We start from the raw sequence: 22753 nt of genomic DNA on the forward strand, positions 1-22753 counted from the left end.
AAAGACTTGTAAATTGAAGTATGAAGTTCCATACTAAGTGGGATAGTAAGAGATCTTGAGCTATACCTCAGGGTAACATATCATTGCACTAAATCTATTTTCTTTTGTTTATTTGAACTGAAACATAATTTATTTAGAATAATGATATTTGCAACATGCAGATTTGATTTAATGTAGCTGTCCTTGGCTTTCTAATGTTCTGTTGACTGCAGTAACAGTATAGTAGTAATGGTCACCAAATGAAAATAAAGCTAGCTACACTTTCCTTCCTGTAACTCTGAGGTACTATATAAATTCCATTTGCTATACCAACTGATGTTACGGCATTTCATGTTAGTAAAGTACAGTATTTCTATGCTCCATTTTTGAAAATTGTTTTAAAGACTGGATTATTTTGCAATGTTTCCAGGTTGGTGGAAGAGGCATAATTTTCTTTTGCCTGATCGAAGGGGAAGAACGAATGCAGACAAAGCCAGTGATATTCTACTTGTTCATTGTCTGGTCATTTATTGAAATTGTAAGGTAATTATCTTAAAGATAACATGTTGTTTTGCTCATTTTGTCGATATTTGGCCCTTTTTTTGTCTACCTGAACTAGGTGTTAAAGAGTTTTGTACATGCAACTTCCCCGGCAGATATATACTTAGCTTATGTCTCTGACGTCCGACAGAAATTCGAATTTCGCGGCACACGCTGCAGGTAGGTCAGGTGATCTACCCCCCTGCCGCTGGGTGGCAGGAATAGGAACCGTTCCCGTTCTAGAACCAGATTTTCTCTGTCGCGGTAGTGTCAACATATGTTGTTGCTACCTCCTGACTTGATTTTCGTTTTTCATCGCCATCGATCTTCTGGGCTGTCTTTTGCAGGGAAGTACTGGGTCTTTGGTTCGGCATACGCTTTTATTAACTTTTTAATGAATTTGGCTTCGAAAATTCGAAGAATATATGATGTGTAACTACTTGAAATTTTCGGTAGACACTCACATAGTTTGCAAGAAAGGGAATATTAATATTTATTATCATTAATATGTGTAATAAGTGTTAGAATTGATTGAGGAAATATACTGACTTCCTACTTTAGGGAGTCAGTAAAGCATGTAACTAGATACGTTCTTTTAAAAGTTTTTTAGAAACTCGTACTAACGAGCAATTAGAGTATTAACAGTACTAGTAGTTTTGCATCCTCATCACTTCTTACTTCGCAGAAACTTCAATTCATAATTGCAATTTGAAGACAAGGATTGTGGCCTCAAAATGCGAGCTATTGAAAGGTAAGAAGTGATTACTAGTGTTCCCCATTGCAGTGGAGGGTGCGTCTGATCGGCTCTGTCTCGCTCCCAGGCCTAGACCTCTTTCAAGCTCCCAAGCCCACCCAGGGGAGAAGGAATGTCGAAAGCCGTAAGGGGGTTTCAGAGAATCCCCACCGGTCAGGCGTCCCCTCGGCAGGTTCTGTAGAGCGTCCCAGACTGCCAGGATAGCCATTGAAAAGGCATCCTTAAAAAGTGCGTCTCTTCATCTTACATCCGAAAAGACGAAGAATGTATATGTTTTGATGATCTAGCGCGTTCTCTGAAAAACTAAGAGAACACTGAGCAAGAGCCAGCCAGGAACTTAGGAAGCCGCGTTCCAGCAAGCTAGCGTGAGCCACGTTCCAACAGCCAGCAGCGAGCCGCGTTCCAGAAAACAGACTAGCGCGAGCCGCGTTCCTACAACCAAACGCGAGCCGCGTTCTAGAAAATTTTTTTTTTTTCTTTGGCGCAAGGCGCCTTCAAAGAGACGAAGCGCCAGCCTGGCGCAAATTGCAACAGAAAAAACAGACGGCTAGAGCAAGGAGGCCTTATAGTACAGTGGCAATCAGAACGATCCTTCCATTGAACGTTTCCGGGCAAGAGGCTCTTTCTAAAAGGGGGTCTAGTAGGCGCTCGGAACTATCAGGGCGCACGGGACCTTCCACACAAGCGAACGTTCCAGGAGCGAGTTCTCCTTTCTAGCGTGCGGAACATTCCAGGCGCGGCGGAACTATCCAGGCGCTAGGCGCAAGGAGCCAGGCGCCAGAATATTCCAAATCTTCTTAAGAGAGAGAGGTCAGTCGCGAGGCTCCTCTTTGAGTAATGCAGACACTCATTCATTCATGCTCTTCCCTCGTTATGAAGAGGCAACAAGCGCTTTGGGAGTTTTTCTTATAAGAATCTCATCGACGTTTGGGTAGGATGGCGATAGGAAATATCTACTTCCTTCCGTAAACCTACAGACGAACAGGAATTCTGTCTCTTCCGCGATTTATGAGGAAATCACGAAGATTTAAAGAGTTCCTGGATTAACTTCCTTCCTTAAGGAGATATATATACTCTTTCTATCATTCTATTAACGAAAAAAGAACGAAGACAGTAAAAATTTTTCCATTTATCTGCCTCGCAGGGAAAGAAGGTAGTTTGAGTATTCGCTGTATGAGAATACGATACGGCAAATCACACATACCGTAGTTACTTCTTTGTAGAGCAACTCAATTATCAGTATCCTTCCAGGAATTTCCTAGGAAGGACTACGCTTAAGGGATTGTTAAGACAACACCTACTTAGCTTCTAGATTTATCGAAGTCTTGTTTCGCTTAAATATGCATTAATAAGAACTTCCTGAAGTTCGATAATTTTGTAAGATTCCTTTATTTAATGGAGTAGCTGGCAACTCTGAAGAGTAAGGCCAGACGGCTAACGGAGACTGCTATCGCGCCTTAGAGACCAACGCAGTAAACATGTAGTGTCGGTCAGAGTGGTTGGTTACATGTCTCTCTCCTGCGGGATGGAATAACTAACCGTGTCTCTCCCTACAATCGCGGTTTTAGCCTCGGATTGAGGGATAGTTAAGCAAACATAAATAAAATATTGTCTGCCTTTTGCTAAGAAGCTTTCAATAAGAAAGATATTACAACCTTTCAATGTTGTTTACCCGAAGGTAACATTATTAAAGGATTCTAACGCAGCGGAACTCTATATTATATGATGCTCTCATGCTTACGAAAGCATGGCTTATTAGAGTACATGCTTAGTGAGAAGATGAATGTAGTAGAAGAGAATTCACTTTAAGACTACGGTATGGTCAAGTCTTTATGCGCATACCGAGGTTAAACTACAGAATTCCTAGTATCCTTACAAAGGTTTCCCTCAGATTAATGCTGTTTACCACAATGTGGACAGTATTATAAAGGAGTCTAATACGGCAGAGCACGAAATAATATAATTCTCTCATCCTTTCGAGAAACGCACACAACCTTTTTAGAATCGGATATTGCTCAAGAGAAGATGGGTGAGTCGGATGGGAAACATTCTCTAGCAGAAGTTGTTTCCCTGATGGACTATACTACGTATATAAAAGTTTTTTCCTACTAAGAACGGAATTAACACGTGAAGGATGTCGGGTACCATAAGGGAACAGATGTTCTGGCACATAACCTTAAAAGAACTAGAAGGAAGCGCCAGCCTGCGCAAATTGCGCCAGAAGCGCCAGCCTGGCGCAATGCGCCAGAAGTACCATCCAAGATATTTTCTCGTTTTAGCGAGTTATTAAACCTAAGAGTCCAGTAGTGGTTGGTTTGGTGTTTGCTTCTCACCTCGGTGGTCGCGGGTTCGATTCTCGGCCATTCCATTGAGGAGTGAGAGATGTGGATTTCTGGTGATAGAAGTTCACTCTCGACGTGGTTCGGAAGTCACGTAAAAAACACCATACAAACAAACAAACAAACCAGTAGCCTCTCGGAGGCTCGGTAACGGCAAGATTCGTTCCTGATTTCGTTACCCATTTAAATCGGAAAGGGGTCGCCTACAAGGAATGATGAAATGATTTTTTTTTAATCACTTAGGCCAATTCCACGACTCTCTCATATCGCAAAGAGCATCGAGAATCTCTCTTTTCGCCCCTGTTCGCGTTAACAAAAGAGACCTATTTGGGAAACAGACACGGAACGTAACGATCCTTAAAGGTTCGATGCAAGATTTTGCATGTCCGTGAGAACCTTCTTGATCGAAGATAATAACTGTTAACGTATGTCTAACATTTATTGAAAAGAGTTTTGAGAACCTGCGGAAAGTCTTCATAGATCTCTTCGCAAGGTAGAAGACGAACAGGCTTCCTATAGACTGACTTCCTTTCCTCGAACCAAGAGAGGTAGCAATATACGACATCTTTAATTTAAAGAAGGGGAATAAACTTAGTCTTTTTTCCCCTAGTTATAAATTCTTAACAGATATTAAGATAAATGGGCGTCAAAGGAAGAGAGGATGAATGCCTCATTTTGGCCTTAGAGAGTTGGATTCACAGAAGTCACGTTCTTCTCACAGCATGTTTCGTAAGGCTTTTCCAAGAGTATCTGGATATTCTATCAGAATCTATTATAAATAGACCTGAAAAACCTCTCCACTCTGAGTCTTTCCACGTGCAGACTGACCAGAAGTGGACATGAATGAGATGATTTTTCAAGGTAAATGACAATAGTCATGGCTAAGACATAGAAATTGCTGCAGATCGTGCTAGATGGAATGAGGAAACTGTCCTCTCCGATACCTCTGTGAACCACATAGCGAGGTTTTTCTTCACTTCAGAGGGAAGAATCACCTATGTATATATCTGCTATCAAAGAACGCAGTAAAAGGCTATACTCTGTCTCTACAAGGGGAATAGAGATAACAGAGGATTAAGATCGTCGGATCTATACGATACCGCAATACGACAAGAGTAGGATATCATGTACTTCGAATGGAATTTTTTTTTTGTGGCCACAGATTCCGTGTTCCGACAAAATGGAACTGCTCCTCATCAAACTTCTTTGAGGAAGTTTATGAAGGAATTCTTTGTTTCTCTTAGCCCTAAACGACCAAGAAGACAAGTGAATTTTTTGTGCATTGGAATCTCGCATCAGATTCAATGGAGACTCGGCAATGGGTTTTCTTGCCAGCATAGTATGTCTGGCAAAAGAACTAAATCCCTCTATTCCTGACGCAACGCTTTCAGATAGAAGTTTGTTTAGTTGCCCAGGCAGGGTACTTACATTTTCATCTACAGAAGAAGAGATGGTTTAAACGTTTGCCTACAGAGTCTTCGGGGTGCGATGAGGGCTCAAAATGCTTCCCAGAAGGTATTCAGAAGAATACAATAAGAGCTAGAAATCAGGGTTCCGCCCAATTTCAGCTCAGTCTCTCCTTCGACTTCCAGACTCCTTCCCTTCCTTCGGGCAAGGATAGGGAAGATTCTGCAACGAGGAACCTCATCAACATGTAAGAAGAGATTTCGTTAGCAAAAGAAGTGTTCACGAAGGTCTACTACGGAGGAAGACTCTTCTCTCTCGTATTGTTAGATATCCTGTCGTCTACTGGGTGTAGCTGACTAAAATCACCTCCCCTTGCCAGGGGCCAAAAGCTCAAAGGGGAAGAATTTCTTCACCACCCTTCTCCAGTCTCCTGATAAACTATGTGGTTGTTCAGGACTCTCGGACAATGTAGCGCCAGCCAAGCGCCAAATGCCAATACAGGCGAAAAACGCCAGAGGCGGACAGTTCCAAGGAACTCTGTCATGGCCGGATACTGAGAAGGAGCGGGCCTCCAACCTGGCGCAAATGCGCCAGAGGACGAACAAATCGGACAGATATAAGAGTGTCCGATGGGTGGCATCGCCAGACAGCCTAGAGACTCTTCCAAGCTCGAAGCTCCAGCAAGTGTGGAGGAGCCAAGCCAAGCGCGAGGCGCCAGCCAGGCTCTAGGAGCCAGCCAGGCTCTAGGAGCCAGACCAGGCTCTAGGAGCCAGCCCAGGCTCTAGAAGCCAGCCAGGCTCCAGAAGCCAGCCAGGCGCCATCCAGGTGCCAGGCTTCCTTCAAGGCTAGGCTCCAGTCAGGATTGAGGATCCATCCAGGCGCAAGGCTCCTTCCAAGTAAAGAGAAACCTAAAGCTCTGTCATGTAAGAGGGCTAGTCCCCATTGATATGATACAGGTAAGGCTCTGCCATGTAAGTGGGTCAGCCCCCATTGGCACGATCCGAGAAGGCTCTGTCGTGTAAGCGGGCTAGCCCCCATTGACATGATCCAGAAGGGTTTGTCATCATAGGTCCCTACCTGCTGAAACTCTTGAGGCATGCAGACTCATAGAAAAACCCCCAGTAATCATGAAGTCTTCGCCAGCTCCAGGCGCAAGCGCCAGCCAGACGCCAAGGCTCCAGCCAGGCGCGAGGCGCTAGCCAGGAGGGAGGGAGACCAATCAGGCGCCAGCCAGGCGCGAGGCGCCAGCCAGGCGCAAGGCTCCAGCCAGGCTCTAGGCGCCATTCAGCGCAAGGCTCCAGCCAGGCGCGACCGGCGCTAGCCAGGCTACAGGCTTCACCCAGAAGAGATCTATATCAAAGAATGCCTGGCCTTCTTTGAGACAATGTGATCTCCTAAGCACTTGACAAGTGCATTGATGATTCCTTCAAACAGCTGAGAAAAATTAAAAGCGCATGAAGTGCGAGCTTTTCTGTATTCTTGTTCTTTCCTTAACAATATGTCATAAGGATATATTAGCTGTCACATACGGGAGATGCAACTCTGTGTTGACCTTCCCATATCCGAAAGGATGTCAAGATAACCTACGAGAGATCCTTCTCTCTTGTTGATACGTGTCTGCGGATACATTGCTGGGATAGGGAGCCGATATGATCCTTAACTAGTGAGTTAAATTTTAGTTAACGTCGTGTTTTTTCTTTGGGTTGTTTGAAAGGAGTTTGGGGATAACTTTCAACTAAGCACTAACCCTCGTGTTAGGATCAGGTGATCGGGATCGGTGTTGTGCTCCTTAATTATGCCACTAGGCATAGGGATATTGTCATGTAAGAGGCTCTGTCGAGTAAATGGATAAGACCCCATCGACAGACCCACAAGAACTCTTAGCCATAGGTCACATCCTCGCTGAGGCTCTTGAGGCGAAGCAGATTCCTAGGCATTAGCCATGGAATCTTGCGCCTGAACAAGTAGGAACCAAGGTTTATTTTATTTATTACCTACAACGTATGTTGTTTACCTGTCTATTCAGTAAATAGTTGTCTCTTTACCCACCACCAAGGGTGTCAATCAGCTAAGTATATATCTGCCGGGGAAGTTGCATGTACAAAAATGATATTGTTAGAATACAATAAAGTTTTCACATAAGTGACTTACCGAACAGTTACATAGTCTTATAGCTTCTTTACCTACGGCAGTCGAAATTCAAATTGTTGGCGCCAGCGGCGTTGCTATCTTAAGTATAGGTGATACAAGACCCGCCCACATCCGGGAACCCGGTGGGTACTGCTAGCCTTCTACCGTCAATTTTCGTTTCTGCGCTCACGGGGTAACACCTGTGAGATTTTCGCTGCAGTCTCCTGCGTCGCCATTTTGGATTTTGGTTTTGTTTGGTGATGTACAAGTTTTTGGTTTTTTCTTGCCAGTTAGCTATCTCTATTCAGTTTTTCGTCATTATTGCTAATATGTCAGATTCTAGTTCATCTGCTGTAAGGTTTTGCAGCGCTGGCTGCAAAACAAGATTAGCTAAGTTATGTCACGATCCGCACTCTAAGTGCACTAAATGCAGAGGACAAAATTGTAATGGTATGGATGTGACATGTGATGAATGTAAAGAATTGGATGAACAGGGATGGAAGGCGGTTAGATCGCATGCTGAGAAAATGGAGAAAGAAAGAAAGAGAGGAAAGGCAGCTCTTAGGGCTAGTAGTAAGAATAGGTTAGAAACTACTCCTGTTCCTTCGGAGACAAATAAGTCTTCTCTTGCCTCTCCTTTATTAGAGAATATTTCTCCAATTAATAGTCCTCCTACTTCTCCTTTGATTACCCCTGTTCAAGTTGCCCATGTTTCCGAACCCAACACCATTGCCTTGCTTGAGTCTAAGATGGATAAAAAGTTCGAAGTGTTAGCTGAATCAGTTATGAAGTTAGGAATGTCTTTTAAAGCTTTCGTAGATAGTACAGTGAAATCTAGTGCAGTGCAAAGTGTTAATGTTGCGCCTGAGGAGGCGGTTGTCCGTTCCCCCTCGACTCCCAGACGAAGGTCACTGTCCCGCTCCCCCGCAACAAGGGAGAAGGACATACCGGAGGTCGGAAGGAGTCTGGGGGAGTTTGCCCACGGTCAGCCGTCGACTCCGTCGACTCGCGGGTGTCGTCCAAAAAGATGTGGAAAGGTGTTAGTGTTTGTGATTCTCGTGCTGTCTTCTGATTCGGAGTGGAAGTGCAATTCGCCAAGTGCGCAAAAGGCGAGGTGATTTGGTGTCTCGACCGTTAAAAAAAACAAGACATTCGATTCTTGCGGGTGATTCGTCACCGACTCCTGTTAAGAGGTCTAAGAGGCATTGGGAGTCCTCAACCTTCGTGTAGTTTTGCTCCGGATGTGATATTTAGTGAATCTCCTCCGCAGTCGCATTTTTCGGCTAAAAGCATGGCTTCTTCGGACTACACTTTGTGATAATTCACGATCGCTCGACTCTCCCAAGCGAGTCTCGGTCGCAGTTTCGGCTCGGTCGCCTCGTTCGACTCCGTATTACTGTCCAGAGAAGCGTATTCGCTCGTCTTTGTTCGACTCCCCTCGCCGTGAGTCGATAGGAATTTCGACTGGTTGTTCGCCTGTGTCGACTCGTGGTGCGAAGACTTCACCTGTTAGAAAGAATCGTTCTTCGACTGAAGACCATCGACTGCTACAGTGTTAGACGATTCTACCTTAGCTCCATTTAAGAAGCATTTCCAGGATCTTATGAGTTTGTTGAAATCCTCCACCGGGTAGAAACATAAGCCTGATTTCGACTCTGCTTCCGTGCAGTCTGAAGAGGAAGCTTTGGATCAAGATGACAAGGATGCGTCGGCTTATTCGAGTCTTCTTAAATTTTTCCTGTCCACTTATCCAGATTACTTTGAACCTGCTTTCCGTCTTCACCGCCTTCAATGTTCGTTAAAGATAGGAAGACAGCGTATTCGTGTCTACCTAAACTGGTTCTTTCTCAGTCCTCGAAGCAGGCCCTTAAGGAGTCAACAGAGTGGGCTTTCTAAGAAGAGGGAAACAGGTAAGGCTTCGTTTGCTTTCCCACCTTCTAAGCTTCAGAGTAAAGGGTATCGCTTCTACGCAACTGGAGAAGTCCTTCTTTGGGAGTGTCTGCCTCCTCCCAGGGAGACTTCTCCGGTTTAGTGGAATCACACCGAAGAGCAGCTTTTTCGTCAGCTAAAATTTTGTTTTCTTCTTCAGAGTGGACCATTTGGTGAAGAATATTTTTTAAAGTATTTGAGGTATTTAGTTTTTTGGACTGGACTATTGCCTCTTTAGCTCGCAAGATTGAAGACTGTCAGTCTTTAGAAGAAGATTTTGCCACAGACTGGTTAGGAGTTCTGTCCTGTGCGGATAAGGCTGTTAGAGATGGGTCAGGAGAATTAGCAGCCCTTTTCACAATGGGAGTGATGAAGAAGAGAGAAAGGTGGTGTTCTTCGTGTCTAAAGGAGTCACTAATAACCAGAAGTCGGCTCTCATGTTTGTCCTCTCTGTAAATCTCATCTTTTCCCTGAAGAAACCATTCAGCAAATTCTTTCGGATTTAGAAAAGAAATCTACTAATGATCTCCTTCTTCAGTCTTCCAGACGTCCGAAAGAGCCTACTACGACAGGAGCTAAGTCTTCTCCTCTTCAGAAGCATCCTTTCGATTTCGAGGGAATAAACCTAAGTGGCAACGACCCAGGACTAATTTGCGTCCACAGTACAAGTCCTCAAAGAAACCCCCCCCAAACCTTCGGTACAACCACAAGTGAGAAGCCGTTCCTTCACGTGCAAGTAGGGCAAAGACTCCATCTTTTTTGGGAAGAATGGAGTCGAAGAGGTGCAGAGCAATGGGTAGTTCAAGTTCTTCGAGAGGGATACTCGATTCCTTTTGTTTTAGATCCTCCTCTCCGATACACAATCAGCTTAACAGCATATTCTCCAGGATCAGAGAGAGCTTTGGCTTTAGCAGCAGAGGTCAATGCACTCATCAAGAAGGGAGCAATAGAGGAAAGTCCTCGACAGTTCTCAGGGACTCTACAACAGACTCTTTGTAGTTCCCAAAGCCTCGGGAGGTTGGAGGCCAGTGCTAGATGTAAGCGCATTGAACCTTTTTGTGCTGAAGACAAAGTTCAATATGGAAACAAATCATTCTGTGATGTCGGCACTTCGCCCAGGCGATTGGATGGTGTCCCTGGACATGAAGGACGCCTACTTTCATGTCCCGATTCACCAGAGTTCAAAGAAGTTCCTGAGATTGTGTTCGAAGGGAGGACGTATCAATTCAGAGCCCTTTGTTTCGGCCTTTCGACGGCCCCTCAAGTATTTACTCGTGTTCTTGCTCCATTGGGGAAATGGATGCATATGTTGGGCATAAATGCAGCATTTTACCTGGACGACTGGCTTCTCAGATCGGGTTCGAGGGACACAGTGCGTGAAGGATTTACGGAAGACACTGTCATTAGCGAGTCAATTGGGAATTCTCATCAACCTGGAGAAGTCTCAATTAGTGCCGTCCCAGAAGATCCCCTATTTGGGGATGATTCTGGACTCTCAGACTTTTCGGGTTTTCTGTCCCCGAAAAGAATAGAATCTTGCCTCAAAAAAGTGAGCCAATTCCTGAATCGTCAGTCCTCCTCCGCCTTGGAATGGATGAGTCTTCTAGGGACGTTATCATCAGTAGAGACGTTTGTAAAGTTGGGTCGTCTTCACATGAGATCTCTTCAGTTTTATCTCAAAGCGAGTTGGTGTCGGAAGTCTCAACCAGACACGTATTCGTTCCCAGTGTCGGAAAGAGATCAAGAACGACTTGAGATGGTGGATGTCGAGGGAAAGATTGCAGGAGGGTCTCTCCCTGACATTAAGGAACCCAGACGTAGAATATACTCCGACGGCATCGGACAGAGGTTGGGGAGCTCTCCTAGGGACCAAAAAGATCTCAGGATTATGGTCAGAGAAAGAGAGGTTGGAATCACATCAACATGAAGGAGTTGAAGGCGATTTGGTTCGGTCTGCAAGCATCGCTCCTTTGGTCGTGGGAAAGAGAGTGGCAGTATACTCCGGACAACACCGCTCTATCTTATATCAGGAATCAGGGAGGAACCCATTCATTCTCCCTCAACAAAACAAAGTCGCAGAAGATCTCCTTCTCTGGTCTCAAGATCGGGATATTTCCCTCGTTCCGAGGTTTGTACAGGGGAAGTTAAATGTACTGGCAGACGAACTCAGTCGAGTAAACCAAGTTCTTCCCACGGAGTGGGGACATTGCAAGTACAAAATTTGTCAGGAACTGTGGAAACTTTGGGGAAGACCTTCAGTGGATCTGTTTGCCACGTCGAGGAACAATCGACTTCCGATCTTTTGTTCCCCAGTTCCAGATCCTCTTGCTTGGAAGACCGACGCAATGCTTCAGGATTGGACGGGTCTAGACGTTTACGCCTTTCCCCATTTGGAATGATCAGAGAGGTGTTGAACAAGTTCCTCTCACATCAAAATGTGTCAATGACGTTGGTAGCACCATTCTGGCCCAGGAAAGAGTTGGTGGTTTCCAGACCTTCTCAAGTTGGTTATAGGACCATCCCAGACTTCTTCCTCAGTATCCTCGGCTACTCAAACAGCCCACTTCGACAGGTATCATCAGAATTTGTCCGCTCTGTCACTGACAGGGTTCAGACTGTCCGGAAAACTCGTCAGAGCTAAAGGGGTTTTCTCGTAGAGCGGCAGAGGACTATTGCTAACTGTCGAAGAAGCTCTTCTGCCAAGCTTTACCAATCAAAGTGGGGAGTCTTTAGGACGTGGTGCAGAAGACATAATTTCTCGTCTTCTAAAACCTCTGTGACAGAAATAGCTGATTTTCATACATTCAAACTACTGTCAGATATACATAGCTATAGACTCGTCGTTCCCGACAGAATTTCAAATTTCGCGGCACTCGCTACAGGTAGGTCAGGTGATCTACCGCCCTGCTCTGGGTGGCAGGGCTAGGAACTATTCCCGTTTTCTAATCATATTCTCTCTGTCGCGGCTGTATCAAATTGTTGTTTACTTCCTCCTGACTAGAATTCGTTTTTCGCAAAGCTTTTGATCATCTCTCGCTGATATTTGGTGACGTACTGGATCGTTGTTGGCATTCGCTATCGTGGACTGTTTTTTGGACTTGTTTTTGGATTTTGTGAATATGTCTGATTCTAGTGTTAGTTTCAGAGTGTGTGTGGAATGAGGGCTGTAAGGTGAGGATTCGAAAGCTTCGGTAGATCCTCACACTAGTTGTAGAGGGTGTAGAATGGTTGAATGTTCAATTGAGAATACGTGTAATGAATGTGAGAATCTGAGTGCACAAGAGTGGAAGAATCTAACTTCTTACTTATTGAAGAGAGTAGAGAGAGATAGAGAGAGGAAGAAAACCCATAGAAGGTCTGCCTCTCATGATTACTTTTCTAGCTCTGTAGCTTCTTCCTTTGATGATAATGACCATTCTGTTTCAGCCCGTTCACAAATGGCTAATCCCTCTAGTTCGGCTTCGGGAAATAGCAGAACTTAGAGCTTCCCTTCAGAAAATGCAGGAAAAAGTCGCAGCATTGGAAGGTAAGGAAAGTGAATGTGGCAGTGATATTAGTGTCCCCAGTTGTAGTGGAGGGGGGCGTCTGGTCGTCTCTGCGACGCTCCCAGGCCTAGACCTCTTCCAAGCTCCCTGGCCCGGAGGAGAAGGAAGTCGAAAGCCGTACGGGGGTTGTGGAGAATCCCCAACGATCAGGCGTCCCTTCGGCAGAATCGATCGTATCGACTGCTAAAGACCGCTATAAGAGGGTCTACGAGAGTGCTTTTCGTCGTCGAGTTCGCCTTCTCCCGAGAAGAGGGTGGAAGGAGTCGAATCTTTCCCGTCCTTTGAAGAGGAGTATGCAAGAGCCTGCCAGGCGCAGGCGCCTGCTGAACATGAGATCAATTCGAGTCCCGAGCGCTTCTCGGAAGGAGGAGCGCCTTCGGTAGTAAAGAGGTAAAAGGGCGAGAATACAGTCAGACTCTGGGACTGGAGGAGATCCTAGAGCGCCTTACAGATCTCCCTCGCCTAATTCGGAAGATTCCTCAACCAAGAAAATTTTGAAGAATATGCAAGAGCAATTAGCCTTGCTAGTAGGAACTCGTTATAAGGAGCCTACTCGTAAGAAGGATGATAGGCTTCCTATTAAAAGATCTAAAGAACTATCTCCTGCAGGCGCGACGCATCCTTCAGGGGAGTTGTCGCTCAGGCGGCCATCTCTGGGGGGGGCGGTGCGCTAGACAGGCGAGAAGTAGGAAAGGAACAGCTACTCCTGTCAAGAGTAGGGCGCCAACCAGAAGCCAGACTCCGAGTAGGCGTAACGAGCCAGGACAACATTCAAGATCTGCATTCAAGCGCCAAGAGCTGGATGAAGAAGAAGATCCTGTTAGGAGTAGAGCACTTATAAGACGGAAACGCGCTACTAAACATCAGACGGATACTCCTCCCAAGCACCAGGAGTATTTCTGAACTAAATACTCCTCCCAGGCACCAGGGGTATTCCGAAGATTATACTCCTCCCAGGCGCCAGGAGTTTTACGAAGTTACTACTCCTCCCAGGCGCCAGGAGTATGCGGAACTTAATACTCCTACCACGCGCCAGGAGTATTATGAACATAATGCGCCTACGAGGCGCCAGGCGCCTGCTGAAAGCCAGGAGCATTCGAGGCGCTTTGCGCCTGCCAGGCGCCAGGCGCTGATGAAAATGCGCCTGCCAGGCGCCAGGCGCCTGAGGAAAATGCGCCTGCCAGGCGCCAGGCTCCTGCTGAAAGCCAGGAGTATTCGAGGCGCTTTGCCGCCACTGCCAGGCGCCAGGAGGATCCCAAGCACGCTACTCCTCCCAGGCGAGATACTCCTGCTGTACACCCAGGCGCATTCCTCGTATGAACCTGACACTCGTAAGAGAGTAAGAGAAGAGTCAGTAGAAAGGAGAGAGCCTTCTCCTTCCGAGCTCTTAACCCAGAAGATGCCTCGGAGGACGAAATGAAGGAAGGATCTTCTAATTATAAAGTCCTTTCGTCCCTTCTGTTGGAGGAATATGGAGACTCTTTGACACCAGCTGCTCCCCTTCACCACGTTCGCAGTTTTCGAGCACGAAAAACACATCAAGTCTTCCTCTTTCCTTAAAATGAAGCCTGCCATTTCTATGAGGAGAGCGCTACAATCTCTTGACTCCTGGTTCAAGAAGAAGAAGGAGTTAGGAAGGACGGTCTTTTGTATGCCTCCCGCCAAACTTACAGGGAGGAGAGGAATTTGGTACGAAACGGGAGAGGATATGGGATTGTCTCTGTCCGTTTCAGCCGAATCAGATGTCTCGAGTTTGGTGGATTCGTCGAGAAGGCACGCCTTGAATGCAGCGAAGGTTACATGGGGGCTTTCGGAAACGGACCACCTCATCAAGGGTCTATTTCACACCTTAGAAGTGTTTAACTTCTTAGATTGGTCCCTTGGGTTCTGGCCAAGAAATCTCAAGAAAATGAACAACTCGACCCAGAAACCCTGAATTGCATCCTAGCCTGCATTGATAAGGCTGTTCAGGATGGTTCAGCTGAGGTATGCTCGCTATATGGTGCAGGAGTTTTAAGAAAAGAGAGTGTGCACAGTGCTTTCCTCACAAAGGCCGTCTCTCATTCGCAGAGAGCCGCCTTATTGTTTGCGCCTCTCTCTGAACACCTTTTCCTCGCAGTTGGTGAAGGACATCGCGCATTCTCTGACGGAAAAGGCCACCCAGGATCTCCTTAGACAATCATCAAGGAAGAGTAGGCTGTGGTAGTGAGGAGAAGAAAGTGGCTCGCCCAGCTCAGAAACAGCCCTTTCGAGGAGGTCTTCAACTAGACCGATCGCCAGAAGGAAGTCAACCGATAAGAGGGGCAGGTCTTCCTTCCGTGCCTTTAAGAAAGGGAAGTGAGAGTTCTGTCCTCCAGACACCCGTAGGAGCCAGGCTACAGTATTTTGCGAAAGCCTGGGAAGACTTAGGAGCCAACACTTGGACGATGTTCGATTATCAAGAAGGGGTATCGCATCCCATTCAAGGACACTCCTCCTTGACTACATCTCGAGGGAATTGTCCGCCAGATACAGGGACCAGATGATGACGGGACACTCTTCGTCAAATGGTGGAACAGATGTGGAAAAAAAGGGCAATAGAACTTGTACTGGATTGCAACTCCCGGGTTTTACAACCGCTTGTTTCTTGTAACAAAAGCCTCGGGGGGATGGAGACCGGTACTGGACGTAAGTGCGTGAACAAATTTGTCGAACAACAGAAGTTCAGCATGGAAACGTCTGCCTCAGTCCTTGCAGCACTACGGCAAGGGGATTGGATGGCTGTCCATAGACCTTCAGGACGCTACTTCCACATCCCGATCCACCATTCGTCGAGGAAGTACCTCGATTTATGTTCGAAGGAAGAAATTATCAGTTCAGGGCCCTGTGTTTCGGCCTGTCCACGGCTCCTCAAGTCTCACAGACGTGATGAAAAATGTAGCGAGGACACCTACACTTGAAAGGGATAAATGTCTCAATGTACCTGGACGACTGGCTCATCAGAGCCAGGTCTCAAAAGCAGTGTTTGGAGGACCTGTTAATAACACTGGAGTTGACAAAGTCTTTGGGACTGATCGTGAACCTCGAGAAGTCTCAGATGATCCCCAGCCAGAACGTGGTTATCTGGGGATTCAGATGGATTCTCGGGGTTTCGAGCTTTTCCATCGCAAGAGAGACTAAAGAAAGGCTGTGCCACAGTATCGAACTTTTCTAGGGAAAGAGCGCACTTCGGCGAGGAATGGCTGAGCCTTCTGGGAACCCTTCCTCGCTCGAACAGTTCTTTCTCCTAGGGAGATTACATCTCGACCGCTTCAGTTCTTCCTAAGAAGAAGTTGGAGTTGGAAGACAGGTCAGCTATCGGATACGTTTCCAATATCGGAAGAAATAAAACATCATTTGAAGTGGTGGTTGCTTCCACTAAAGGAAAAACAAAGGAGTGTCCCTGCAAGTACGGAACCCAAGCTGACATGTTTTCAGACGCCTCGGAGGCGGGCTGGGGTGCAACATTGGGACCCAGAGAAGTGTCAGGCACTGGTCGGCAGAACAGGTGTTCATGGCACATAAATTGCAAAGAGCTCTTAGCAATTCACCTGGCGCTAAAGAGCTTCGAACACTTAGTCAGAGGCAAGTCGTGCAGATAAATTCGGACAATACGACAGCTCTGGCTTATGTCAAGAAGCAAGGAGGGACGCACTCTTTTGCTCTGTACGAGCTGGCACGGGATCTACTGATTTGGGCGAACCAAAGGAAGGTAATTCTAACAAGGTTTGTTTCAAGGGGAGAGGAATGTGAGAGCGGCAGACTGAGCAGGAGATTCCAGGTCCTTCCCACAGAATGGACACTCCACTCAGAAGTCTGTCAGAGCCTGTGGCGCCTTTGGGGGAAGCCTCAAATAGATCTTTTCGCCACATTCCTCTCCAAAAGGATAGATACATTTTGTGCCCTGGTGGAGGGATCCCCGGGCTTATGCAACAGACGCCTTTCTCCTGGATGGTCAGGAATAGACGTTTACGCTTTCCCCCGTTCAAGATACTGGGGGAAGTAGTCAGAAAATTTGTGGCATCCGAAGGAACCAAGATGACTCTGATCGCTCCGTATTGGCCAGCTCAAATCTGGTTCACAGAGGTTGATGGAATGGACAGTGGACTTCCCCAGATCTCTTCCAAACAGAATAGATCTGCTCAAACAACCCCACTTCGAGAGGTACCATCAAAATCTACCCGCTCTTGCTCTGACTGCCTTCGACTATCGAAAGACTCGTCAGAGCGAGAGGGTTTTCTCGCCAGGCAGCAAATGCAATTGCTAGAGCCCGCAGATCATCTACGAGGCGAGTGTACCAATCGAAGTGGGAAGTTTTCAGAAACTGGTGTAGGTCGAAGAAGCTGTCCTCTTCCAGTACCTCTGTGACCGAAATTGCAGATTTCCTTCTGTTTCTTAGACAAAAGTCGCATCTCTCGGTACCAACTATTAAGGGGTACAGGAGTATGCTCTCAGCAGTCTTTAGAAACAGAGGATTAGATCTAACGAATGACAAGGATTTGCACGACCTCATTCGTTCATTCGAAACATCTAAATCACGCGAACCTAAGGTTCCAAGCTGGAACTTAGATGTAGTTCTAAATTTCTTTCATCAGATGAATTCGAACCACTTCACACTGCTTCGTTCCGTAATATCACTAGAAAGTGTTGTTTCTGATGTCTCTTGCAACGGCAAAAAGAATCAGTGAGTTGCAAGCTGAATCAAGAGTGGCTTCAAAGGAGGACTCAGCAATTTGTTCATTTCAGTCCCTTTTTCTGGCCAAAAATGAAAACCTTCGAATCCCTGGCCCAGGAGCTCGAAGTTAAAGGGACTTTCTAGCTTGGTGGGCAGAGAGGCAGAAAGATCACTGTGCCCAGTTAGAGCTCTAAAATTTTATCTGGACAGGAAGAAGCAGTTGGGGGGTTCGCAGAAAAGCCTTGGTGCTCAGTGAAAGACCCAAGAGAGCAATGTCCAAGAACGCATTAGCTTCTTGTGAGAAGTGTTATCACAGAAGCTCATAAGAAGTGTCCAGATGATTCGTTTAATCTCCTAAGAGTGGGAGCCCACGAAGTTAGAGCAATCGCAACCTCGGTGGCGTTCCAAAGAAATATGTCACTAAAGAACATTTTGGACACAACTTATTGGAGATGCAACTCTGTGTTTGCATCCCATTATTTAAAAGACGTACGAGTTACGTATGATAAATGCTTTTCGTTAGGTCCGTTTGTGTCAGCACAGACGGTTCTGGGTAAAGGAGAAAGCACCAATCCTTAAAATATGTACGTAACCCTCTTGTCGGATGTGTTCTCGGGTTTTCGGTTTATGGGAGTGTCAGTAGTCGCACAGGCGGCCTTCACTTCTCTTTATTTGAAAATCGAGTGACATCTGACTATTAGAGGGGTACAAAAAATTTGTTATTTTTGTATGTATGATTTTCGAGTTTGTGGTTGTTTGCAAAGAGTTTGGGGATAACTCTAGGCAATCTTAGAACTAACACGGGTTAGGATCGGGTGATCGGGATTGGTTGTGTGCTCCTTAAAATTAGTGCGTGTTGTCATATAAGCGGATGTGCTCCCATTGACAAACGCCATTTAGGATTCTGTCGAGTAAGTGGAAGAGACCCCATCGACAGATCCACAAGAATTCTTGGCCACAGATCACTATCTCGCTAAGGTTCTTGAGATGAAGCAGACTCCTAGGCAGTAGCCACGAAGTCTTCCATCTAAGAAGGTAGGAACTAAGGTTTATTTATACCTACAATATATGTTGTTTACCTGTCTAGTCAGTTAGTTAGCTGTCTCTTGCCCTCCACCAAAGGGTGTCAATCAGCTATGTATATATCTGACAGGTAAGTTGAATGTATGAAAATGACATTGTTATGATACAATAAAGTTTCATACATACTTACCTGGCAGATATATACAATTGAAGACCCACCCAGCCTCCCCGCAGGAGACAGGTGGAAGAGAGAATATGATTAGAAAACGGGAATAGTTCCTAGCCCTGCCACCAGAGCAGGGCGGTAGATCACCTGACCTACCTGTAGCGAGTGCCGCGAAAATTTGAAATTCTGTCGGGAACGACGGAGTCTATAGCTATGTATATATCTGCCAGGTAAGTATGTATGAAACTTATTGTATCATAACAATGTCATTTTTTGCTGTACCCTTAAAGAAGTTAAGACTTGTCGGTATCGACAATTAAAGGGTACAGAGCTAGCTGTCCTCAGTGTTTAAGCATAGAGGGCTTGACATCTCCTCTAACCAGGATATTGGAGATTTAATTAAATCTTTTAATACAGTAAAAGTATCCAAGAAGGATAGTGTGGACTGGAACTTGGACGTAGTTTTAACTTTTCTGATGTCTTCACGATTCGAGCCACTTCGTGAAGCGTCTTTGAGAGATGTAACGAGGAAGGCACTTTTTCTCTTCGCTTTGGCTACAGCAGGAAGAGTGAGTGAGTTACAAGCCATCCACAAAGAGGTGGGTCAAAAATCGTAATGCGGTTTGTTCTTTTGTTAACGAATTTTTAGCAAAGAACGAATCTCCCTCTAACCCATGGCCTAAATCTTTTTGTACTTAAGGGATTATCTAATATAGTGGGTCCGATGGACGAAGAATATTTTACTATGTCCTGTCAGAGCTCTGAAATGTTACCTGTCAAGGACACAATCCGTTAGAGGTAATTCCGACCGACTTTGGTGTTCGGTTAAGAATTCTGCAAAACCACCCCTCTCCAAGAACGCTATTTCGTTCTTTTTGAGAAGTCTGATACTGGAGTCACACTCTCAAGTCCAAGATCAGACTCTAAATGTGCTAAGGTGAAAGCACATGAAATACGTGCAGTGGCGACATCCTTAAGCTTCAAGCACAATGTTCGCTTTCCTCGATTCTTCAATCTACGTTTTGGAGATCGAGATCTGTGTTCGCCTCATTTTACCTGAAGAATGTAGGAGGCACCTATGATAGTTGTTGTAAATTGGGTCCTTTGTCGTAGCGGGCATGGTGTTGGGAAAGGGAAACATAGGGGAACTTTCTATCCTCTACTGTCTCCTCGCCTTGTTATAGGTTGTTGAGTCGTGGGCAGACTGGAGGCTCATAGTGCTTTGGAGAACCTCCAGATCTTATTTATTACTTTTGAGTATGTCATTATTTTTGTTATAGGTGATGGTCTGTTGTTATCTGGTTTCTGAAGCCCAGGGCAAGGGCATTATCTGTTTTTTAATATTTTGTCAACCAACGGTCTTGTCCATGGTTACAAAATCCCACGAAGTAGGGACGACCCTGGCCTATACTGCACGTCTCCTCGAGTTGATGAGAGCGCCAACCAGAGGCAGTATTCTCCTGCAGCTGCTCTCTCACAAGGTAGGGTACTGCAACATTTGCTGTTTAATGTGTCTTACTGTCATTTTTTATGTAGTCATCTACCCTCCTTCCGGGTAGTTTGGATTCAGCTATGTAACTGTTCGGTAAGTCACTTATGTGAAAATGATATTTTCATGATAAAATAAAGTTTCACATATACTTACCGAACAGTACTAATCAAAGACCCACCCACCTCCCCACAGATGGAGTGTCGGCTAAACGAAAATTGACGGTTAGAAGGCTAGCAGTACCCAGGGTTCCCGGATGTGGGCGGGTCTTGTATCACCTATACTTAAGATAGCAACGCCGCTGGCGCCAACAATTTGAATTTCGACTGCCGTAGGTAAGAAGCTATAAGCTATGTAACTGTTCGGTAAGTATATGTGAAACTTTATTTTATCATGAAATATCATTTTTGTACATACTTACCCGGCGCCGATATATACGATGAATGGCCCACCAGCCTCCCCTCAGGAGACAGGTGGAAGAGAAAATCGGTTCTAGAACGGGAACGGTTCCTATTCCTGCCACCCAGCGGCAGGGGGGTAGATCACCCTGACCTACCTGCAGCGTGTGCCGCGAAATTCGAATTTCTGTCGGACGTCAGAGACATAAGCTAAGTATATATCTGCCGGGTAAGTATGTACAAAACTTTATTGTATTCTAACAATATCATTTTTATGTGTTCGTAAAACTGCAAGGAGTTTTGAACTTGACAAAAGAAATTGTTTGTTTTGCTAAAGTTTATCAGTAATATTAGATGAAATTGAGTGTATGATATAATTTTGCAGGTACCCATATTATATGCTTCGTGTGTACGACATAAGCATTGGCTTCCTGACTTGGCTGAGATATACTATTTGGATCCCATTATATCCACTTGGCTTCATTTGTGAAGGCATTGTTATTCTTAGGTAAGATATAAGGTTCTGCTTCTTATCACTGAGCAAGAAATTTTCTCTTATTACAATTGATCAATTATTATTGTCTTTTTGTACAGCCGGGAATTATTTTATAGTTTTTATGTCAGCATAGACAGAAGGTGAAGAATTTACATTTTTCACTTGATTTATGTAGACTGCTTGTTTGTATACAATATTTAAAACTATCAAATTTTTGGTTTTGTTGCACTGTCTTTAAGAGTTTAGAAATGAAGAAAGAATGACTCTTCATTGACAATGAAAATGAGATTAATTTTCAGTTAAAAAGTACAGCTTGTAATGAGTACTTCAGTTTTGGTTGTTTTCTGAATCCAGTGGTAAAAAGATCTTGCTATCCCTTTCCATATAGCTCAAAGTGTTTATGTAGTCTATATTTGGACAAATTCAGTATCCAAGAAATAGAATGCCTTTTATTATTTTGACGTAATTTAGGAGCATTGAATCCCATGCAAAATTAAATTTAGCCTCTACAGATTTTTTTCAGAATTAAATTACATTTGGTTAATTATTCTTTCAGGGATATCCCATACTTTGAAGAAACTGGGAAGTACTCTGTAGCTTTACCCAACTGGTTTAACTTTAGCTTTCACTTCCCTACTCTTCTGAGATGCTACCTGCTCTTCTTCTTCTTCCCAGGTAAGTAATTCAAGTTGACTGGATCTTTGTTTGACATTTCAGTAAGTTACCTTCAAAGTAAGTATCTCAGATGAACGTTGCGTGTGAGTTACGGATATACGCCAGCAAAAACATCATGAAGGATGGTAAAATTTGTCATTTTTGCAATCATTTTTAGATGGGTGTGAAAGAGTTATTGAATATGAAGGGGCTTTATATCCAGGAAGCAGTGTTTGTGTTGGGGGAGTTTGATGCCCTACTTCTGAGCCTGTTGTGTAGATATATGATGTACTTAACATACATTGCTTTACTTAGCAGGTAAAGTATGAATATAGCAGAGGCCATTGCTATGTTTTGTTCCATGGAGTCACCCCGTTAGGAATAATTGCTTAATGTAAAAAAAATATGGATTATGATAAGTATACTTATACAAACCAACAGCCTAAATAAATATAAGAAACAGTAATAGACACCAAAATCTTGAAGGATAGTCTGTTTCCATCAGATAACAGCAAACCACTCTAATCAGTAGCAGTCATTTCTGTCCTACCTAAAGAATATATTGTCCTGAACCATCAGTATGTTAACAAGCCATTGCAATAATCTACCATTTATGCATATGATGTTTTTTTACAGCAATGTATAAGATGATGAACCACATGTATCACTTGAGGATCAAGAAGATCGGACCCAAGAGTTGGAAGAAGAAGTTTGCGTAGAGGATGTTCACATGGAATGTGGTACATAACCCATTTTAGTATTAATGTCATTTTGTCTTACTGCCAAGGGATAGTTTGTGTGCATTTTTTGTGCTGTTTACTATTTTAACCATATCACATTTATATTAAATGATGGGGGTTGTCATGTACATTGCAGCTTCAGGCTAGGAACAAAGAAAGTGTGGAAATACGCATTTTGTTTGTAAGTGGAGAGAAAAGTATAATATGCATGGAAATTGTTTCTCTGCATTTATGAAGTTTGAAGTTCAATGGGTGTATGCGTGGAATTTCTGTATTCATGCCATTACTGAGTGTCATCTTGTTTTTGTGTTTTTTTCCTCTTATTAATCATGTGTTGTTCTAGTCATTCATAGCCAGAATTAAGGGTACCTCTTACTAATTATGAGTCACAATTCTGAAGCTGCCATTATTCAGGGAGACTTGTTAATTTGGCAAATTATCCTGTTAGCTTGTCTCATCACCTACAGAAAA

General features: G+C 44.6%; 2 protein-coding genes across 6 annotated transcripts in view; one reads left to right on the top strand and one right to left on the bottom strand.

Moving 5' to 3' along the window:
- The window catches only part of LOC135200977 (very-long-chain (3R)-3-hydroxyacyl-CoA dehydratase 4-like), a 32918-nt gene extending 10327 nt beyond the window's left edge, over nt 1-22591 (top strand). The window contains exons 7-10 of the mRNA XM_064229762.1: nt 410-522; nt 20778-20900; nt 21445-21563; nt 22179-22591. Of these exons, the coding sequence (XP_064085832.1) occupies nt 410-522; nt 20778-20900; nt 21445-21563; nt 22179-22261 (438 nt within the window). The 3' untranslated portion in view covers nt 22262-22591. The remainder of the gene's footprint in view (nt 1-409; nt 523-20777; nt 20901-21444; nt 21564-22178) is intronic.
- LOC135200978 (glutamate receptor 1-like) overlaps nt 1-22753 on the bottom strand; it is a 111541-nt gene that overhangs the window by 29859 nt on the left and 58929 nt on the right. The window lies entirely within an intron of this gene.

This window comes from Macrobrachium nipponense, chromosome 27 (genome assembly GCF_015104395.2).
Source record: "Macrobrachium nipponense isolate FS-2020 chromosome 27, ASM1510439v2, whole genome shotgun sequence".
Taxonomy (NCBI): domain Eukaryota; kingdom Metazoa; phylum Arthropoda; class Malacostraca; order Decapoda; family Palaemonidae; genus Macrobrachium; species Macrobrachium nipponense.